Source organism: Genypterus blacodes, unplaced genomic scaffold (assembly GCF_046128005.1).
Source record: "Genypterus blacodes isolate CSIRO-AG114 ecotype Tasmania unplaced genomic scaffold, CSIRO-AGI_Gbla_v1 ptg000094l_1, whole genome shotgun sequence".
Lineage (NCBI taxonomy): Eukaryota > Metazoa > Chordata > Actinopteri > Ophidiiformes > Ophidiidae > Genypterus > Genypterus blacodes.
Window position 1 is genome coordinate 2,578,430 of NW_027466898.1, and position 17,645 is coordinate 2,596,074.

The window sequence follows — 17,645 nt, forward strand, 5'->3', positions numbered from 1 at the left end:
TCTCCAATTATAGCAGTTAAAAACATACACATTATATTCTCATGGAAATATAAATATAATTCTACAATTTATATATAAATATACATCATAGTATAAATACATATATATTGTCTTGAACTGCATTATTTGATGTTATGTTTAGACTTTAGTGACACGTTCACCAAAGCAGGAGTTAGTGTTAATTGGCTGCGCAGGTGTACCTAATAAACTGGTTCCTGTGTTTTCTTTGTGTGTATACAGGAATCCAAACACACACAGAGCTGAGTTATTGACTCCCAGAGAGCTTGTATCTTATTTACACAGACATTTATCACTTATCGGAAACTGCTCCTGTTGGCTTGAAGCACCATTTACTGAGAAGTGATTTTTAGAAAACCCATATTTCACACTCAGCTGGAGAGATCTTGGGGAAAAGTCTGGTTTTGTTTTTTTAAAGCGAAAGGAACCAGTGCGCATGCGTGGAACATTCGATCACTGGCAGTGTAGCTAGCGGCTAAGCTACGTTCCCAGTCGACATGGAGAAGAAAGGTAACGTTTACACCGACGCACAGCACTACGCGCTTTAAGTGGCATTAGCTCCTGCATGTGTTGACTTTGTGATTCATGTGTCACGAATATAACGTCTCTCTTTCCGACGGTTCAATTGAACGCGCCTGTCACGCACTGTTGAGCCGGAGCAGGCTAACGTTAGCTTTAGCTTCCAATGGGACATGTCAGGATTAGGCTAGCGGCGTGTAGCTCCTTCAGTTGTATACGCCACATTTAATACTGTCACTGTTTCTAGCGACTAATCGATAAACTGAACGGTGAAAGTTATGACGTGACCCACATTTACGGGAAGCCGATGGATAGAGAGGTTACTCAGGTAGGAAAAGGTTAGCGGAGGAAGGTACATCCTCAAATATGAACCTGATTAGCAAGACAACAGATCCACTCCATAATCCAACACATTTATGCTTTTCCTTGAACAATGCCATGTTTTTGTGCTGATGTCACCTGGATAATCAAACAACCTGTGATAAAAAAACATTCCCACTCTATTTTTTGTTGCAGTTCTGGCACTCCAGGCGAGGAAGAAGAGGGGGAAAGCAAGGAAATCCACCAAAAAGTGAGCATTTGATGTCTAACTGGCGTGCATTGTCTTATTGTGGGGGACACAGAGGTGGCAGACAGAAGCATGCAAACTATTGGTTGATGGAAGTGACATGACGTGTTTGACTGCTTATCATAGTGTTTTGATGTGTCAATCATCGTAACATGTTGAATGAGCAGATTAATGCAGTCTTCTCTGAAGAAAGCACTAGTAATCCGTCTCTCTCATTTGTTAAATGGCAGCAACACCACACAAATGACAGCCAGCTTCTAGTGAATGATGTTAGAGAACCGTGCCTACCTGTGAGTCGAGTAAAGTTTGACTCTTTTCCAGATGAATGCCAGCAGTTTTGTCAGATTAATCAGAATCCCACGCTGGTTTAAGTTTTGAGTTTCCAGTGCAGCGCAGTAATAGGTTCTAAAATGCGTGGAGCCGTGATTGCATAAGGATAACGCTGAGTTTAGGTGTGAAAATCTCAGCTACTAAAACGTTAATCTCCTTTTCTAAATTGTTCTGCTGTAACGTGCAATCTACTAATCATGCCATCAGTGGCATCCTCCACAGCATTACATAACAGCCTGAGGTCTATTTATATCAGGAGAATGAAGAAGCCCACATCAGTCCAGCTAAGCTCGGTGTTTCACTAGAAAGGGCACTATTGGAGATACACTGACTCGGCTGTGTTATCTTCATGTCACAGGATCATAAAATACTCAAGGAACTAAATGTTTGTTGAATCAACAGTGTGTCCTGTGCCACAGTCGCCCTTGCGTGCTGCACCTTGGTATCATAGAGCAGTGAGACATCCACCTGTCCTTAAAACCAGTTTGGTGCTTTCTCTTGAACGTGACCTCTGCTCTCTGCTTCATGTTTATCTGCAGAGCGTTTGCTTATAGGGACTAAAGGGTTACACATTTATACATAGACAACCCTCTATACTTTGCTATCAAATGGTGTTGTTATGATAAAAATCATCCAAAATTCCAGATATGATATATAGATGCCTAAATTAACTTGTATATTAATTTGTCTTAGCTGCAGCTCAAGCATAAGACATGTCAGGTTTGGAATGGACTTATATTTGTCCCTTTTTGCGGCTTCAGCTAACTGAAAGCTGTGTTACTGCTCTTACAGTTATTCCATCCCTAATGAGGTCTCCTGCAGTGATCCATCTCATAATTCATTTGCAGTTTTGTTTTTGGGTTAAGTTTAATGTTAAGAGTTTCAGTTATATATTTTTTTTTTTATTTAGCCTTAGTGTTGAATTTAAACACGTGTATGTAGTCGGTGTGCCACACTAAAAATAAAGGCTCCAACACCCAGCTCTCAACTCTGACCTCTGATAGACCTGCCACCTGTTCCTGTGATCATGAGAACATGTACAGTACAGTATATGCATACATTGTTGGAGTCCTAAAAAATGTTGACTAAAATGAGTGCTGCACGATTACTTAAATTGAAATTGCTATATGGCCACACATGATTATCACATTGCAAAAAGCTTCTTATTGCATTATACTTTGCACTAACTGCAACCTTGTCTAAGTGTAGCAACTTTAGTAATAAAATCCCCCAAAGCTTTGTTGTCTCCCGTGGTCCTGTGGGATTAATGGCAGCGGCTGCGGTTTTATATCGGCTTGGAAATGAGTTACCTGTAATCCTTGAGCAGTATTTGGCTGTGGTGACGTGTAGAACAGAGGATGTGGAGATGAGAGAGGGAAAGACTCCAGTCCCTTCATGAAGTATCAATGCTTCACTGTTATAAAATGACAGATTAGTGTTAAGAGTTCTTACGCTCATTATTATGTAGAGTGCTGGATGAAAAGCGTTTGTAACCAAACTGTGATGGTCCTTCAGGCATCCTGGCAATCCCAGAATGAGACAGCATGCCCAGCAGGAAGCCTCCCCTCAGGATCCTGAGGAAAATGAGGAGATCCTCGGCTCTGATGACGAAGAGCAGGAAGACCCCAATGACTACTGCAAAGGTGAGTCAGTCGCAAATGGCAGTCACAGGACATGACACCGGTGAATGTGCTGTCCAGTCACTGTGAACTTCTTCTTGTCCAGGTGGCTATCATCATGTGAAGGTTGGAGACCTTTACAACGGGAAGTACCATGTGATCCGGAAACTAGGATGGGGACACTTTTCTACTGTGTGGCTTGCCTGGGACATCCAGTATGAACACGCATCTTCTTCTTTATTGCACACTTTTATTTCTGCAGTACAGTTAGTTTTGGTATTTAGGTCTATCAGCGCTTCCTGTTAGTGAATGTTGTTGGTCTTTGGTTACAGAGTGAAGAGGTTTGTTGCAATGAAGGTGGTGAAGAGTGCAGAGCATTACACAGAGACGGCAGTGGATGAGATCAAACTCCTCAGATCGGTAAGTGTCTCAATGAAAGGATCATTCATTGAAACTTAATTGACTGTCGATTTAACAAATTTGCAATGTGCAGTAGATTGTACTACAGACATTCAGAAGTCGGCATTCTGACTTTGTTGCCATATTTGTTCAACCAGCATCAACTGGCTGGATAAGGGCTGCTCTTATATCGGCTTAGTCCACCATCATGTTGTGCTTATTGCTATTCATTCTATTTGTGCACAGGTAAGAAACTCGGACACCAATGATCCCAACAGGGAGATGGTGGTCCAGCTGCTAGACGACTTCAAGATCTCTGGTGTCAATGGAACTCGTATCCTTTCCAACCTGCGCTTGCAGTTTTGAGCCGTTACTGTTTGGTACTGGATGGACTTGCTTCATGCCCGTCAAAGACAAAGGATTAGTCTCTCCTTTGGTGTCAAATTTAGTAACAAAGTAAACAACAGGTGTCACAAAACGTATATATGTGATGTGTGAGATTCCCCTGGGGGATAACTGGAGCAGTAATATGACACCTGTGAACAACATGGTAGTGTTCACACTCCTTTGACCTCTCCTCTTTCAGTAAAGTGCAGCCCTCTATGGGGCTGAATGACATCACAAGGGATGTGCCCTCAGTCTTCTAGTTGTTTCTGTGTCTGTATTGCATTGTTGCCATCTTGACTACTGCCACCATCAGACGTGTGCATGGTATTTGAGGTCCTGGGGCATCACCTCTTGAAATGGATCATTAAATCCAACTATCAGGGCCTGCCACTGCCCTGTGTGAAGAGCATCATACGACAGGTAACGTGACAGCCAGGGTGTAGCGCGCTCACACACAGATGACTCACCACCCGACATGTAAGGAGATTAAACTCCCGTGCCACTTACCTGCCATGTGATGTTGTGTATAGCAACCAATCAGGATGGAGCATTTGTTTGATAACAAAATCAAACTGACGGCAATAAATCAAACTGACATTTCTCTCTATATTTAATATATCCTATATAGCATGTATGATTTAGATGTTCTGGAATAACCCCAACTTTTTATTTATCATTTTAATTTTCAAGATTCATTTTACAAGTTTGGTTTCCATTTGTCCCTTATTCTCCAGGTGCTCCAAGGTCTGGATTATCTGCACACAAAGTGTCAGATCATTCACACTGACATCAAGCCAGAGAACATCCTGATGAGTGTGGATGAGCCGTACATCCGGAAGCTTGCAGCAGAGGCCACCGAGTGGCAGAGGGCCGGCGCTCCGCCTCCATCTGGATCAGCAAGTAAGTGGAAAAACAACCTGCGTTGATGTTTACATTCATGAGCACAGTTCGGTCACAGTTTGTACTAATGTGACGTTCTCTTTTCAGTAAGCACAGCTCCTGCACCAAAACAGGCAAGTCACAACTGTTATTTTCATTTTGCATTCGACATCAGCGTCCCAGATGTTCCGTCTTACAAGCATTTAAATCAGTCTGAGTACAACTGTGCTGTCTCTCACTGACAGGCTGTAAAAATGTCTAAAAACAAGAAGAAAAAGTTAAAAAAGAAACAGAAGCGTCAGGCTGAGCTGCTTGAAAAGTGCATCATGGACCTGGAGGAGATGGAAAAGACCACAGAGACCCGAGAGGAGGAAGAAGATGAAGAGGAGGAGCCACAGTCTCCCAAGGGAAGGGCCTGTGCTCCTCTCAGACAGGTCTCTCTACAGGATTTCACAAATGAGGACTTGGAGGGTAAGAAGGAACATCATAGAAATAATAAAGTCAAAGATTCATTAAAGCCATGATTTGAGTAAACGTCTTGAGTGCAACTCGAACAAAATGTTTTCATCGAGTTTTGTCCATCTATCCTTAGAGAGCAGTCCAAACGCAGATATGACGAGGGCGGGACCAGAGGAGCTTGAGGTGAACTGTAACGGCCTCTCCCATGTGGAGGCAGAGCAGTGGAGGAGCGAAGACCAACACAACGGCAACACAGAGCCCACAGCCACATGTGGCGTTCAGGAGGAGCGACGCAGCGAGTCCCCGCTCCGCTCCATCTGCAACGGCGTGGACTCCACCAAGCTGGGCGAGCTGGACACTGAGACAGACGGCAGAGGCGCTGGCAGCAGCAGCGGGGAGCCTGTGAGGAATCTTCCCGTCGGCCTGGAGGAGGGAGAACTGGAGCAGATCATTTGTCTGGAGGGCGAGGACGGGCCTGACTGTGGGTATACAACCCAGGAGGACCTGAGAAACGGTCAGTTAGGCTTAGCTGCTAACTCAGGAGTTCACTTTGGAAAAGGCTCAGATGTGAACTTTGAATTATTGATGGTTGGATCATCGCTGCTTTTGTTTTGTTTGATTCTCACTTTGTACTAAATCACTCTCACACACTCTTTGTGCTCTGTTCCAGGCAAGGGGACAGCAGGATCCCTGCTAGTTAACCCACTTGAGCCATTCAATGCAGAGAAGATCAATGTCAAGATTGCAGACTTAGGAAATGCCTGCTGGGTGGTGAGTCGCCTGCTAATGACCTCATATGTCTACCAAGGAAAATAGATTTGATATGATGTTACTGTCCTTATAGCACAGCAGTTTGATTTAGGGACGCCTCAAGATACGTTTCGCCTTTATTGTTGCGTAACTTCTATCTTAACATTGCTGTGGAAAAAGCAAAAAAAGAAGAAAAATGGTCACAGAGGGTCTCTAGAGATGCCTACAGACCTGGGAAATGAGGCGGAACACAAAAGGCTCCCAAATTACAACAAAAGAACGGTGACTGAATGTGATTTCCTCAAGTCATTAAATCACTGGAGTATGAATGTAACAGAGTCTCCTGCCACAACACACCCAACCAGCGTTTCCTCCTCCAGAAACACAGCCTGAGTCTCCCAGCGTCTCGCACTCACGTCCCGGTTTGTGTTTCTTCCTCATTTTAGCACAAGCACTTCACCGAGGACATCCAGACGCGGCAGTACCGCTCCTTAGAGGTGCTGATCGGCTCCGGGTACAGCACGCCGGCCGACATCTGGAGCACGGCCTGCATGGTGAGACTGCGGCCGCGTTAAGCTGCTAATGAGAATGTTGTTAATGCGCATTTACGCGGCGTGATGATTATGCACTTCTACTCTAGCTCTGCACTTCTACTCTAGCTCTAGTTATGCTCTTAGCTGTTGGTTTAGGAAGGAAATGCGCTTACGATTTCTTGTGACCTAAAGTTCTTTTATCTACCTTTGTTGAACACACTTATTGTAAGTCGCTTTGGATAAAAGCGTCTGCTAAATGACCGTAATGTAATGTAATGTAATGATGATGAAGGATGTGTGTGCCGTCTGCTGTCTTCCCTCAGGCCTTCGAGCTGGCCACAGGGGACTACCTATTCGAGCCACATTCTGGGGAAGATTACTCCAGGGATGAAGGTACTGCCGGACTGAGTCACGGCACGTTCTTGTGGCCAAATGTATATTTGTGGCATTAAGTCTTGTTTGATTGGTAAACAGTTTCATAAGCACTCTGGCATTTTCTTAGCGTTTGGGTTAGTCCACTAGACGACGCGTTTGCTTCTTTAACCCTTAAACTAGGTGCTCCATTACACTGATTTGCTAAATTTGAACGCTTTCATTTTAGAGGAGACACAAATTTAGTTCCGATGCGTCTGATCATGTGATGAGTGCCAGCGTTCCTGTGTCTATTTCCCCTCTAACACGTGGTGAACCTTATTTGCTTTCTCCACTGAGGATGGACCGTCTCTCTCTCTCTCTCTCTGGCTCTCTGTTCTCTTGGCTGTCTTTCGTCATCTCCCCCTCACTCACTCGCCCTTTCCTCCTCCTCCTCCTCCTCGTGCTTCCTCTTTGTTACCTTTGGCTCGCTGCTTAGCTGTAGTCTCCGGTGCCGACATGCTTCTGTTGCAGCACGCCAGGTATGCGCTGAGATCTGGCCTTAGTTTGAAAATGCCACACCTTGGAGTCGTCTCCGTCACAGCTGAACTCCTCACCTCCTCTGCCTAACATTTCTGCCACTGCTGCTGCTGGCGTGCTTAATTGGCTCTGTACGTCTCTGCCGGCGCTCGTCTCCGCCCGTGTCTCATGAGTCCACTGTGGCAGATTCAGTGTGTTTTTGCCTCTGATGTATTTCAGCTTTATGTTCCGTCTGTTTCAGTATTTGGAAGTGTCCAGTGTTCAGAGATCTACAGGCTTTTTGAGCAAAGCTAATTGGCTCCTCCATGTGTGTGTGTGTCCATGTCACCCTTGGCTGTCATTATCCATTTGTCCTTGTGTATGTTCCTCATGACTGTTTTGCTGTCTCTCTCTCTCTCCCTCTACTTTCTTCCTCGCTGTCATTCTCTCCAAACTGTGCCCCTTCACCTTCATCCCCCCTCCCCCTCCACCTCCTCCTCTTCCATCTCTGCTCCCATTCTGATGTGCCTTTGATTCCAGACCACCTTGCTCTCATGATTGAATTGCTCGGTAAAATCCCTCGCCACTATGCTCTGAGCGGGAAATTCTCACAGGAATACTTCACCAAGAGAGGTACGACGCCCTCTGTCTGCGGCCCGCCCTGGGACGGGGGCAGCGGGCGAAGGCGGCGGGCGTGAAGGGGTCCCTGTCAGCACCACGTAGCCCCGGTTTGCAAAATAATGAATGCAGACCTTTTCAAAATGTCAGCTAATTCCAACAGTGCCAGGAATGTCAGAAGTCCTCAACATTGGCAGGAAGACATTCAGAGCTTCACAGACGGAGCACAGAATTTGGCAAGATACCAAGAATGCGGTGGCGTATAGATCCCCGCAGGGTATTGATCCCCGATCTTTGGCTTCAGGCGAATGTTGAGGAGCTTGCTGCGTCTCCCGTCTGTGGGCGATCGCCTGATTAAAAGGTCTCCACAGCGACAGAGCGTGCTGACAGCCCCTCCCCTCCTCCTCAGCCCTCCGTTCACCCAGAGTGGGCCAGAGTGTGACTCTGTGTCTGACTGCCTGTTGTTTGTCCTCCCCTCTCTCTCTCTCTCTCTCCCCTCACCCCCTGCCCGGCGGCTCTGCTGTGTAGACCACATAGCGTTGATCATTGAGCTGCTGGGGAGTGTCCCACGCAAACTCATAATGAGTGGGAAATATTCCAAGGACTTTTTCACCAAGAAAGGTAAAATTGTGAGCAGTGTGAACGTCCTGTCTGTGTGTGGAGGGGAGCCCTGCTGCCTTAAACTGGAACCTCCACTATTTGAACACATCTGTCAATTAAGTACAATCATGTATTGATATTCATGTATGTTTTGTATATAATGAATTTATGAAGAATGCATTTGTGCTCTTATTGTTTAATCTTAACTTGCTTTACTGTTCATGGTGTGTTTTCATGTTGAAAGTGTGTGATGTCTGGGTTGTGGTTTGATCGTAGGCGACCTTAAGCACATCACCAAGCTGAAGCCGTGGGGCCTGCTGGAGGTGCTGCTGGACAAGTACGAGTGGCCCCGCGAGGAGGCCGAGTGCTTCGCCGACTTCCTGCTCCCCATGCTGGAGCTGGTGCCGGAGAAGAGGGCCACGGCGGCGGAGTGTCTGCGCCACGCCTGGCTCACCTTCTAAGCCCCTCCCCCTTCCTCTCTAGCCATCACACCTCTCCCTCCCTCCCTCTCTCTCTCTCCAGAGACTGCAACAGATCACTTTCCAGTTTTGGGCATATCAGACGAATATTTATTTCTCTATTTTTTGGTTTTTGTTTCATCGTTTTGGATTTTCTCATGTTTGTCTTTGTTTTCCGTCTCGTTATTTGAGCTGAGGCTTTGGTGTACGTTTTGCTTTATATTTGTCGGTTCTCCCTCTTTGTTCTAAACGTCAGGATTCTAGTGGGTTAAATAACTTTGTGGTCATGTCGGCTCCAAGTGCTGTGCTCCGTTCATCCGCCCACGGACGTAGATTTGTCCCGGTAACGCTTGTGACTCGTCCTTGTTTTTGTTTCACTCCTGCACTAAAACCCAAACGAGTCGAGGATATGTAGCCTCTATCGCTCCTTTGTGTCTCCACCAAACGACTCGCTCTCACTTTTATCTCCCCTCAATTTCATTAGTGCTGAATTCCGAATTGTTTTATCTTCTATTACACATGTACGGCGTATATTTTGTATTTGTAAAGTAGGGTTAGGAAGTTGCACACTGGGCTGACATCCTCACTGACTCGGTGACGATGTGCACAGCATTTCTGCGGACAGAATGACATGTTTCTTACTGAGACATCCACTGTCTGATAACGTGGGTCATGTGATTTAGCCATAGAGGAAAAGAAAATCTGTTATCACCTGATATTTAGTGTGGTTATTGTAATAAATGAGATCTTTCATTCTCATGGGAGGCTGGTATTCTCATACGCTTATTACAATTCAGGAATATAGTGATATAAAGGCCCGATTCAAAGGAAAAAAGTGAAAATAAACTGTATATACCTGTACCAAAGAGTTTGCCTTTATGTATATTACAGTTGTGTACAGTTTTTAACAAATCTTATGTCTTAGCTAAGAGTATTTAGCGGGGTTAGCTGTGTTTTAATAAAGCATTTGGAAGACGGGCTGAAGCTCAAGTGTAATGTGGGCCAACTGTTCAAGAATGCCATGGTTTTCTGCCACAGACATGGTGAGATGGGGATGAGACATGATGGTGTCCCGGTTACACAACATGGAATGAATCTGTACCAATCTGTTCAGGTCAAGACTCAGTTTAAGAAGGCTTTCATCTGTGTTGTGTTTGGGATCATATTGACTTGTGTGAGATGTCAATTTTCAAAACTGTACACACCAAACAATAAAACAGACATTCATACTAATGTGGAATGACTGCCAAGGTTTTCTTTGTATTTTAACTGCAGGCGTTTAATACAGAACAAACGCTAACAATCAGATATGCAGAAGCCCACATATCGACTGATACTTAACTTCAGAAACAACAGTGCATTCTTTAAAAAAAAAAGGCAACTGGAGTTTGGCCCAATCTGGATCATCACACTGCAGAGTTTGTGTCTTAACCTCTGGGCTTCAGTGGTTCCACTCCCTTCCACATTATGGCCCTGAAGGTCTGTGTTTTCAAGATTCGTCTGCAAAACAGGGAAACGGCTTTTAATCATTCCATTCATTCCCGGGGGCCTGGAGTTACATAGCTACATCTCTGAAACTGCCAACTCGTGCACAACATTACTGCACGCGACATCTCCTATTTGCTTTGACCCTCACCTCCTCCTTCCACCTCGAAGTCGTCGGGCAGTAACTTATCTTGACGGTTGCCAAGCGTGAAGGCCAAGAGAGACAGGACGAGCGCGTCCAGGATGCTGACGATGGCCAGGATGTAAGCCCAGCGCACGGTGCAGTTCCCCAGGGTGTACTTGTCAGTCCTCTGGCCGCACATCCTCTTCACCTCTGGCGAGTCCCAGCCGTCCGGATAGATCATGCAGCCCATCACCATCAACGCAGCTGTGTGTGTGTGTGGGGGGGGAGAAGGACACAGCGATGGCAGAAGCTTACAGTCTGTATCCTCCTGTGCACACTTAGTTTGATCAACTATTATGAGCCAGGTAGTTTCAGCCTCATCTGCAGGCTCAGGTTCGGTTTATCTCTATAAAGTGCCAAAGGTTTCATTTGTGTTGTGGTGCTCGGCGGTGCTGTTTCCATGATGTACGCTTATGAAAGCTCTTAAATGTTAAACTCCTGCGTTGTGGTGATGTCGCCTCTGGGTTTTGGCTCAACACACTCGCTTTCAATCAGAATATTGCAGCCACTGGCTTTATAGAAGGACCGCCATGTCGCAACAGCTTCAGTCGGCTGACAACACCTCGACTAACACCTGATCTTGTTACATGTAACCAATCTACCATCAGAGGTGTCAGACTATATGAGCTGCAACCGGATCCCCCCTTTGGCTCCCACAGTGGAGAACAACACAGCCACTGCACACACACCACACCTGTAACTCGATAGGTGAGAAGATGACAAGTTAAATTTGTCACCTCATCCTCAACATTCAGGAGTAAGGAAGACTTTGAGGAAATTGGCCAGTTATTCTCTACAGTATGTTTCTCTATTTGGATCATTTCAAATTATTTATTGTGTGTTTTAAATTAGGAGCAGTTTTATTTCCATCTTTATCTTTGTGAATGTGAACCAGACACGATTTTAACTCTAACTCTAAATATCTATAGAGGCCAAACAAACTATGGTAACCTTCATTTTAAACTCAACAGACTTTTTGGTGACATAGTATTGATAATGTAGACTTTGAATATATCAGTATGGGACCTCCATGCTGCTGCTGTTATTTGCACTAAAATAACCCAAATTCCAGTCATTATCCACTCTCATGAATCAAATGTGATGCCATTGATTATATTGACTGTTTATCTGTGAGTGCATAAATACAATATCTGGCTATAAATGTGTGTTTGCAGTCTCTTGTGTGGGTTTGCTGGCTCACCTGCTGCCAGCTGCATCCAGGCGCAGATCTTAAAGACGTTCCCAGCGTTGCAGAAGAAGAACAAGCTGAAACACACCATGACGCCTACGATCAGCAGCATGGAGGTCCCTACGAAGAACATGGCCGTCCTGAAGGCCGCCGAGGGGATGGAGGCGAAGTTCAGCGGGCTGCCTTTGCAGGTCAGCTCGGAGGTCAGCGCGTTGCCGATGCAGTAGTGGAAGAGGCCGAAGTATCCGGCCTGCGGTGTGTTCACGCTGTCCCCGATCCAGTAGGGCTGGATGAAGACCACCATGGTGATGATGACGAAGCAGATGGTGAACACGATCCACAGGACGCCAATGGCTCTGGAGTTCCTCACATAGTTGGTGTGGTAGATCTTGGCGGCTTCGACGGCGGGCAGCAGCTCAGGCATGTTTGCAAGCGGTCAGTAAAGTTCAGTTCCAAACTCTGCAACTTCGACAATATCCAATACACAACTCAGACATGTGATTAGTTCTAACCTGACATGTCTCTGTGGAGGCTTCACACACACACACACACCAACTCACACACACACCTGTCGCGCCTGTGGCTGCTGAGCGTAATAAGAGCTGAGGGCGGATTCAGCACCCTGGACAGCACCCTCACCCTCTCACCAACCTCTCACGCTGCTCTGACGTCACACTGCCGGCTGCTTTAGAATGTAAGATCACCGAGTCGCCACACAGGCTCGACTACATGCGTGCAAAGTGACTCAGCAGATCGTGTTTCTGGTGGTGTTCTTCTCATTGTTCCTCTCTCGCCTCACAGTTTGAACAAGACGTCTGCTTTGTTGTGTGGGGCAGCCAAAGAGAGCATCAAGCCAACTTTACTTCACTAACTTCTTCTTTTGATTCCTAAATCCAGTGTTTGTGGGAAGGAGCCTGGATGTTCGATCGTCCCTGATGGCTCCCTGCTGCTCAGGAGGAACAATTAAGTGTAGAAGGCAAAACACTGTCTCTCACTGAAGGATGAGGAGAGAGATGGGAAAGAAACATCCGCATGTTGGATAAAAGCACCAATCAAACCTTAAAGTAGCGGGGGAGCTGCTTTTGAATGATGCCGTAATGAGGCACGATTCCCGACACACGTAGAGCGACAGCGTCCCTCTGGAGGGTCCCACTAAGTCACTTGTCATATCGCTCACAGTCATCTAACCGGTAAATTCAACATCCTCCACCAGCGATGCTCCAATGAGATTTACTGCACGCAGGCACATTGTAGAATTGCAGAAAAACAGATTTCTCCTACATCACCAGGAGAGTTTTCTGCTGTCATAACGCTGCACAACAGTGTAGTGCTGCAGTATAACCTCACAATGACCACACACTAAAGTGATATATGAGAGTTACTGAAGTCCCAAATCCAGAACTCATGTCTTTGAATTAAAAGACGAATCCATGCCCGCATGTTCTTGACCCTGAGCAGTGCTGTGCTGTATGAAGATAAAACCTTTTTGAAGGGTAATGCAGCAGATTTACTTCAGACTTTAACAGCTTGAACAGATGGAGGAAAATGAAAGTTTTCTGAAGGCATTTTGATTTTCCAGGCTCTTTTCCTGTCACATAAAGGCTCCAACATGAGCAGCAGGATAAAGTTGTTCAGCTTTTTTACATTTTCCCGCCTCATTACAAACCCAGGAGCCCTACAGCTCTGAATTCAGAACCGCTGTGCTCTCCTGAATATAAAATAACACTGCACTTCTCTTACGGGAAAATCGGTTTTGGAGCATTGTTTCCATCGCTTCTTCCACCAACTGATACCCTGAAAGCTTTTACTCTTTTTGTGCTCAGAGAGAACAGCACTCTCCTCCCTTTGTATGTCAAGGAATCTCTCTTTGTGCCACAAAGCAAGATTTGTGTCAGATACTGACCGGGTGGAACAAAATTTGAAGGCTGGAAGTGGATTGGAATCAACCATAAGCAATATTGTCACTTGTTCTATCTGCATCTGTAGTTGCTGCGTTATTCAATACAGAGAGTTTCAAATAGTTCAATCTCATCTTCATCAAATTAAAGAATTATATAAATTCTTTGCTTCACTTTTCAGAAACTCATTTTTGTGGAGAATTTACTGCAGTCTATTCCTCACAGACTGCTGCTTTTGTCTCTTTACTGTATAAAAATCACACAAATCAAGAGTGACACCAATCTGTGGAACGTGTCTGAAAGCACAAGATGTGAATAGCAACCAGCCCTCTACTGGTGGATGAATGAGTTCAATGATGTGGAAAATTAGCTTTATGTATAGACTTTAAGACCCTTAAATCACTTTTTAAAAACACAAAGTGTGGTTGAATTTGCTGGAGTCCTTTCAGAGTTGGACTGCTGCAATCTGACAGACTGCTGCTTGAAGCAATAACTTTATCTTGTGTAGAAAAGTAGCCCTAATAAAACTGTACAGAATACAAAGTATACTATTTATTGGTTTTGAACATTATAAACCTTGCTGACAGTTTAATCTAATTTGTCATCAGATGTAGTTCCTCTAATGGCCACTAGATTTTTTGGTCCCAAAATGGTCTGTACTTGAATAGAAAAATCATTAACTTCTCACAAAAAAAACAAAAAACATTTAGGATCTTTATAGCTATTTCACCTCAGATGTGATATGGTTGTAAAAAGAAAATGTTCCGGAAGCATTAAGTCTCGAAAAAAGCAATAAACTCAAATCTCAGCTTGAGAATGTCCCATCAGCAACACAGGGGTAATGTGACAGACACTGTGTTTGCATTCCTCTATTGGGGTCTCCAGCAATGTTGTTTTGATTTGCTCCAATTATACTAATGTCTCAAAAGCAAGGCGGTAATAACTCACTTTGAGCACCTTTAAGTGAATTATTGCTCCACAAACTGCCTTAGGAATATGATCTAACCACATGGGAGCAGCAGGTCTGTTCACTCTCATAAAACCTGAGGCGGAGAACATATCTTGGCTACTTACACCGTAATCTGATTTTAAACAGAAGCGATAGCCCGGCACTTCTGTCTTGTCGTGCTCATACCTCAGGGAGACAAGTTTGTTTATCCACTTGTTCAATAATTCCTGAGCCTGACTGCAGTTCAGAGAAGCTGCTTTTAAAAGATATATAAAAAGTTTATTTTCCTGTACTGGAGAAGAAGCTGGAGGCAAGAGAGGGGAAAAATAGCCAAGCAACACCTTTAGCCCCAACATACAAACTGCACTTTGCTTTGCACAGAGACAGTAAGAGATAAAAACACACTAGAATGAGGGGGTGGAAGGAGGGGGTGTGTGGTGTGTGTGTGGATCGGGGTATCTTGCCCTCTGGATGGTGTCGCACAGGCTGGTAACAAGGTGAATTGTGCTGCTGCTGCACCATCACAATATACAAGAGGCACAGCAAACAAGAAGAAATCTCATGTGTTGGAGATGTGATTGTGTTTTCCAAAGTAATCTGAATAGCTGCTTCGCTCAGATTCAGCACAAGGAGCTGCTCATGCCAGTTAAGTCTTCAGCGAAAAAATATGGTGGTGATGATGATGATGATGATGATGATGATGATGACAGCCCCATCATGTCATGTTAAGTATGTTAGTAAAAGAGTTCATCTGCTGTCATAACAATTTTATTTAATCAATCTAGAGTCAACCTTCTTCCACAGTTCTTCTTCAATCTACCATCTTGATTGTTATGTAAGGAATCTATGGAAAAACACTTAAACACTTAAACTACTACTACTAAAACATGATCATCGATGATATATAATAAAATCCAAATGCAATGAAAAGCAACATTACAAAAATGACTTTAGGCTCCAGAGTAGCTGAGGCTGTAAAAATCAGTACATTATGACTGTTTAATAGTTTAAATAATCATTTTTATAAGGTTGCAAAGGGCCCCACAAGCCAAATCTAATAAATAGACACACACAGCTCCAAATCCAAATCAATAATGACTCAACCAGGTAGAATTCCCCTCATGATGAACGGTTGATGGCTGCTGGCAGATAAATTGCAGCTGCACACCTGAAAAGAAAGCCTGTTAGTTTTCACAGAGCTGAGAAACGCATTACAATTGTCACCGCCACAGGAATTAATATGTATGAATGGATCCAGTCACAAGCCATTAGACCTCCCCTGGCCCCTTTGTAAATGGCCCAGTTCTACTTCCCTGCTTCATAATCCTATACGAGGTGTGTGAGCTGCTGTAAAATGGCCTGTGGCAGCTCTAATAACCTTGGCAGCTTTATTACATTTCGGGGCCAACTCTCATCAAATGACCAAACATGCTCATTCCTTTTATGCGATTAACGTCTGTTGCCGAGGAGAGCACAGTGTTTTGTAATATTCTCAGGAAATGTGACTCTTATTGTATCATCATCATATGTATATCATTTTCTTGTTTCACTGGGTAACGTCAGATGCTTTTCCTTCCCATCAGCCCTAATATATAACGGCCATAGTATACAACGCCATTTTCAGGCTTTAGATCCGACCCCGACGACAGCTTCGCTCACTGTACTGTGGTAGATTTACATGCCGGTGCCACTTAGAGACGGGGAAGTATTTCATCATTCCTTAAACTCTGGCAATAGCTCCCTTTGTGTTTGGCCTGGAGGAGAGTGTTATGCTGATTCTGGTTAAAGGAGAACGACCGAGCCTCTGTGTGTGTATGTGTGGTCCCCTGCCATCAGTATGCAGGAGGGCTGTCGCATTTCTCAAACCGCATTTTTAGGTTCTTTCTTGTTTTCCCATCTCCTTACAGTCGCGCTGTGCATAATGTAGCAGGCTGGCTCCCTGTAAACACCTCCTGTGTCACCCCCATGCCCTCGCCCTCAGCTGTACTTTGGTTTTGTTTACCTGCGGTAATGATGTTTGCAGATAATAAGGCCCGTCAGTTTCGAGCAGGTGTTGTAATTGTTGTGGCCGAGGGCATTGCTGTGCTCTCAAAGGCTCCCGTGGTTTATTCCACCGCAGCTCCAAATGTGGCTAATGAGCTCATAGATGGGTCACAAAATCTTTGCTTCTCTCAATGAATGTAAGTCATCCTAACGTCTTTAAACACACATCAGCAGAATGTTGCATTGATATTGCTGGAGAGCGACTGTTAAAACATCTTCAATGCAAATCAAGTGTGTGTCCTTGGGAGGATGCAGTGAATCTCACACACACATTCACCCCAAACCAACAAAGAAATACAAGAAGTACAGAAAAAAGACTGCATTGACCTGGAAACCACAAGAGGCAATTATTTGGTCATATGATGCAAAAGGAGAAAGAATTTGTTGTATATACTGTATATGTGTGTGTGTGCTTGTATGTACTGGAAGGATAATTAGTTGTAGCACAGTCCTCCAGTCCTGCAGACACACATGGCATCAAGACTCATCCCAAGCATCCAAACCGCCATCATCTTGTCCTGAGGCTGACCCAACACTAATGGCGCCTCGTCTTTATTACATCTCCAAAGCTTCACAGATCCTCCTCCAGCCTGCACGGAGACCAATTTTCTTTCATCCTGGCTCGGCTCTGAGTCAGCGAAGCTCTGCAGCGGGAGAGCGGGAGCCCGACCAGAAATCAGCCAGACTCATCTTGTTATTACTGACTGAGGATGGAGCACAATGGGCTTTCACGCTCTCAGCAGCATCTCAGTATGCAGGTCATCATCTGTGGGTGCAGCGTTTGTAATGCAGTTTGGAGCTCAAATGAGATTTTTCTCAGAGTTTTCTGCAAAAGAGACTAAATGAAAATACAGAAAAGTGCTCCTTCCTCTTCCTCGTGTTTGTTAGCA

General features: G+C 44.7%; 2 protein-coding genes across 4 annotated transcripts; one reads left to right on the top strand and one right to left on the bottom strand.

The window, feature by feature from the left end:
* Nucleotides 1-397: 397 nt before the first annotated feature.
* srpk1a (SRSF protein kinase 1a) lies at nucleotides 398-10,240 on the top strand. 3 transcript variants are annotated; one of them, XR_012964524.1, is made up of 17 exons: nucleotides 398-528; nucleotides 1,054-1,108; nucleotides 2,951-3,078; nucleotides 3,161-3,269; nucleotides 3,387-3,474; nucleotides 3,700-3,787; nucleotides 4,154-4,260; nucleotides 4,575-4,740; nucleotides 4,828-4,853; nucleotides 4,965-5,190; nucleotides 5,312-5,692; nucleotides 5,849-5,949; nucleotides 6,375-6,482; nucleotides 6,785-6,854; nucleotides 7,872-7,964; nucleotides 8,826-9,167; nucleotides 9,200-10,240. XR_012964524.1 is itself a non-coding variant. In XM_076159295.1 (16 exons), exons 1-16 carry the CDS (start codon nucleotides 516-518, stop codon nucleotides 9,008-9,010), a joined length of 1,944 nt encoding a protein of 647 aa, XP_076015410.1. In that variant the 5' UTR covers nucleotides 398-515; the 3' UTR covers nucleotides 9,011-10,240. The 3 variants fall into 3 exon arrangements, 2 of the variants coding, with proteins under 2 accessions (XP_076015410.1, XP_076015411.1); XM_076159295.1 differs by having other exon boundaries at nucleotides 8,826-10,240; XM_076159296.1 differs by lacking the exon at nucleotides 7,872-7,964 and adding an exon at nucleotides 8,478-8,570 and having other exon boundaries at nucleotides 8,826-10,240.
* Nucleotides 10,241-10,623: 383 nt separating this feature from the next.
* On the bottom strand, nucleotides 10,624-12,289 carry lhfpl5b (LHFPL tetraspan subfamily member 5b). The gene is made up of 2 exons (XM_076159286.1): nucleotides 11,878-12,289; nucleotides 10,624-10,880 (listed from the first exon to the last, which is right to left on the bottom strand). The coding sequence occupies exons 1-2, from the start codon at nucleotides 12,287-12,289 to the stop codon at nucleotides 10,624-10,626; spliced, it is 669 nt and encodes a 222-aa protein (XP_076015401.1).
* Between the last annotated feature and the right edge of the window lie 5,356 nt (nucleotides 12,290-17,645).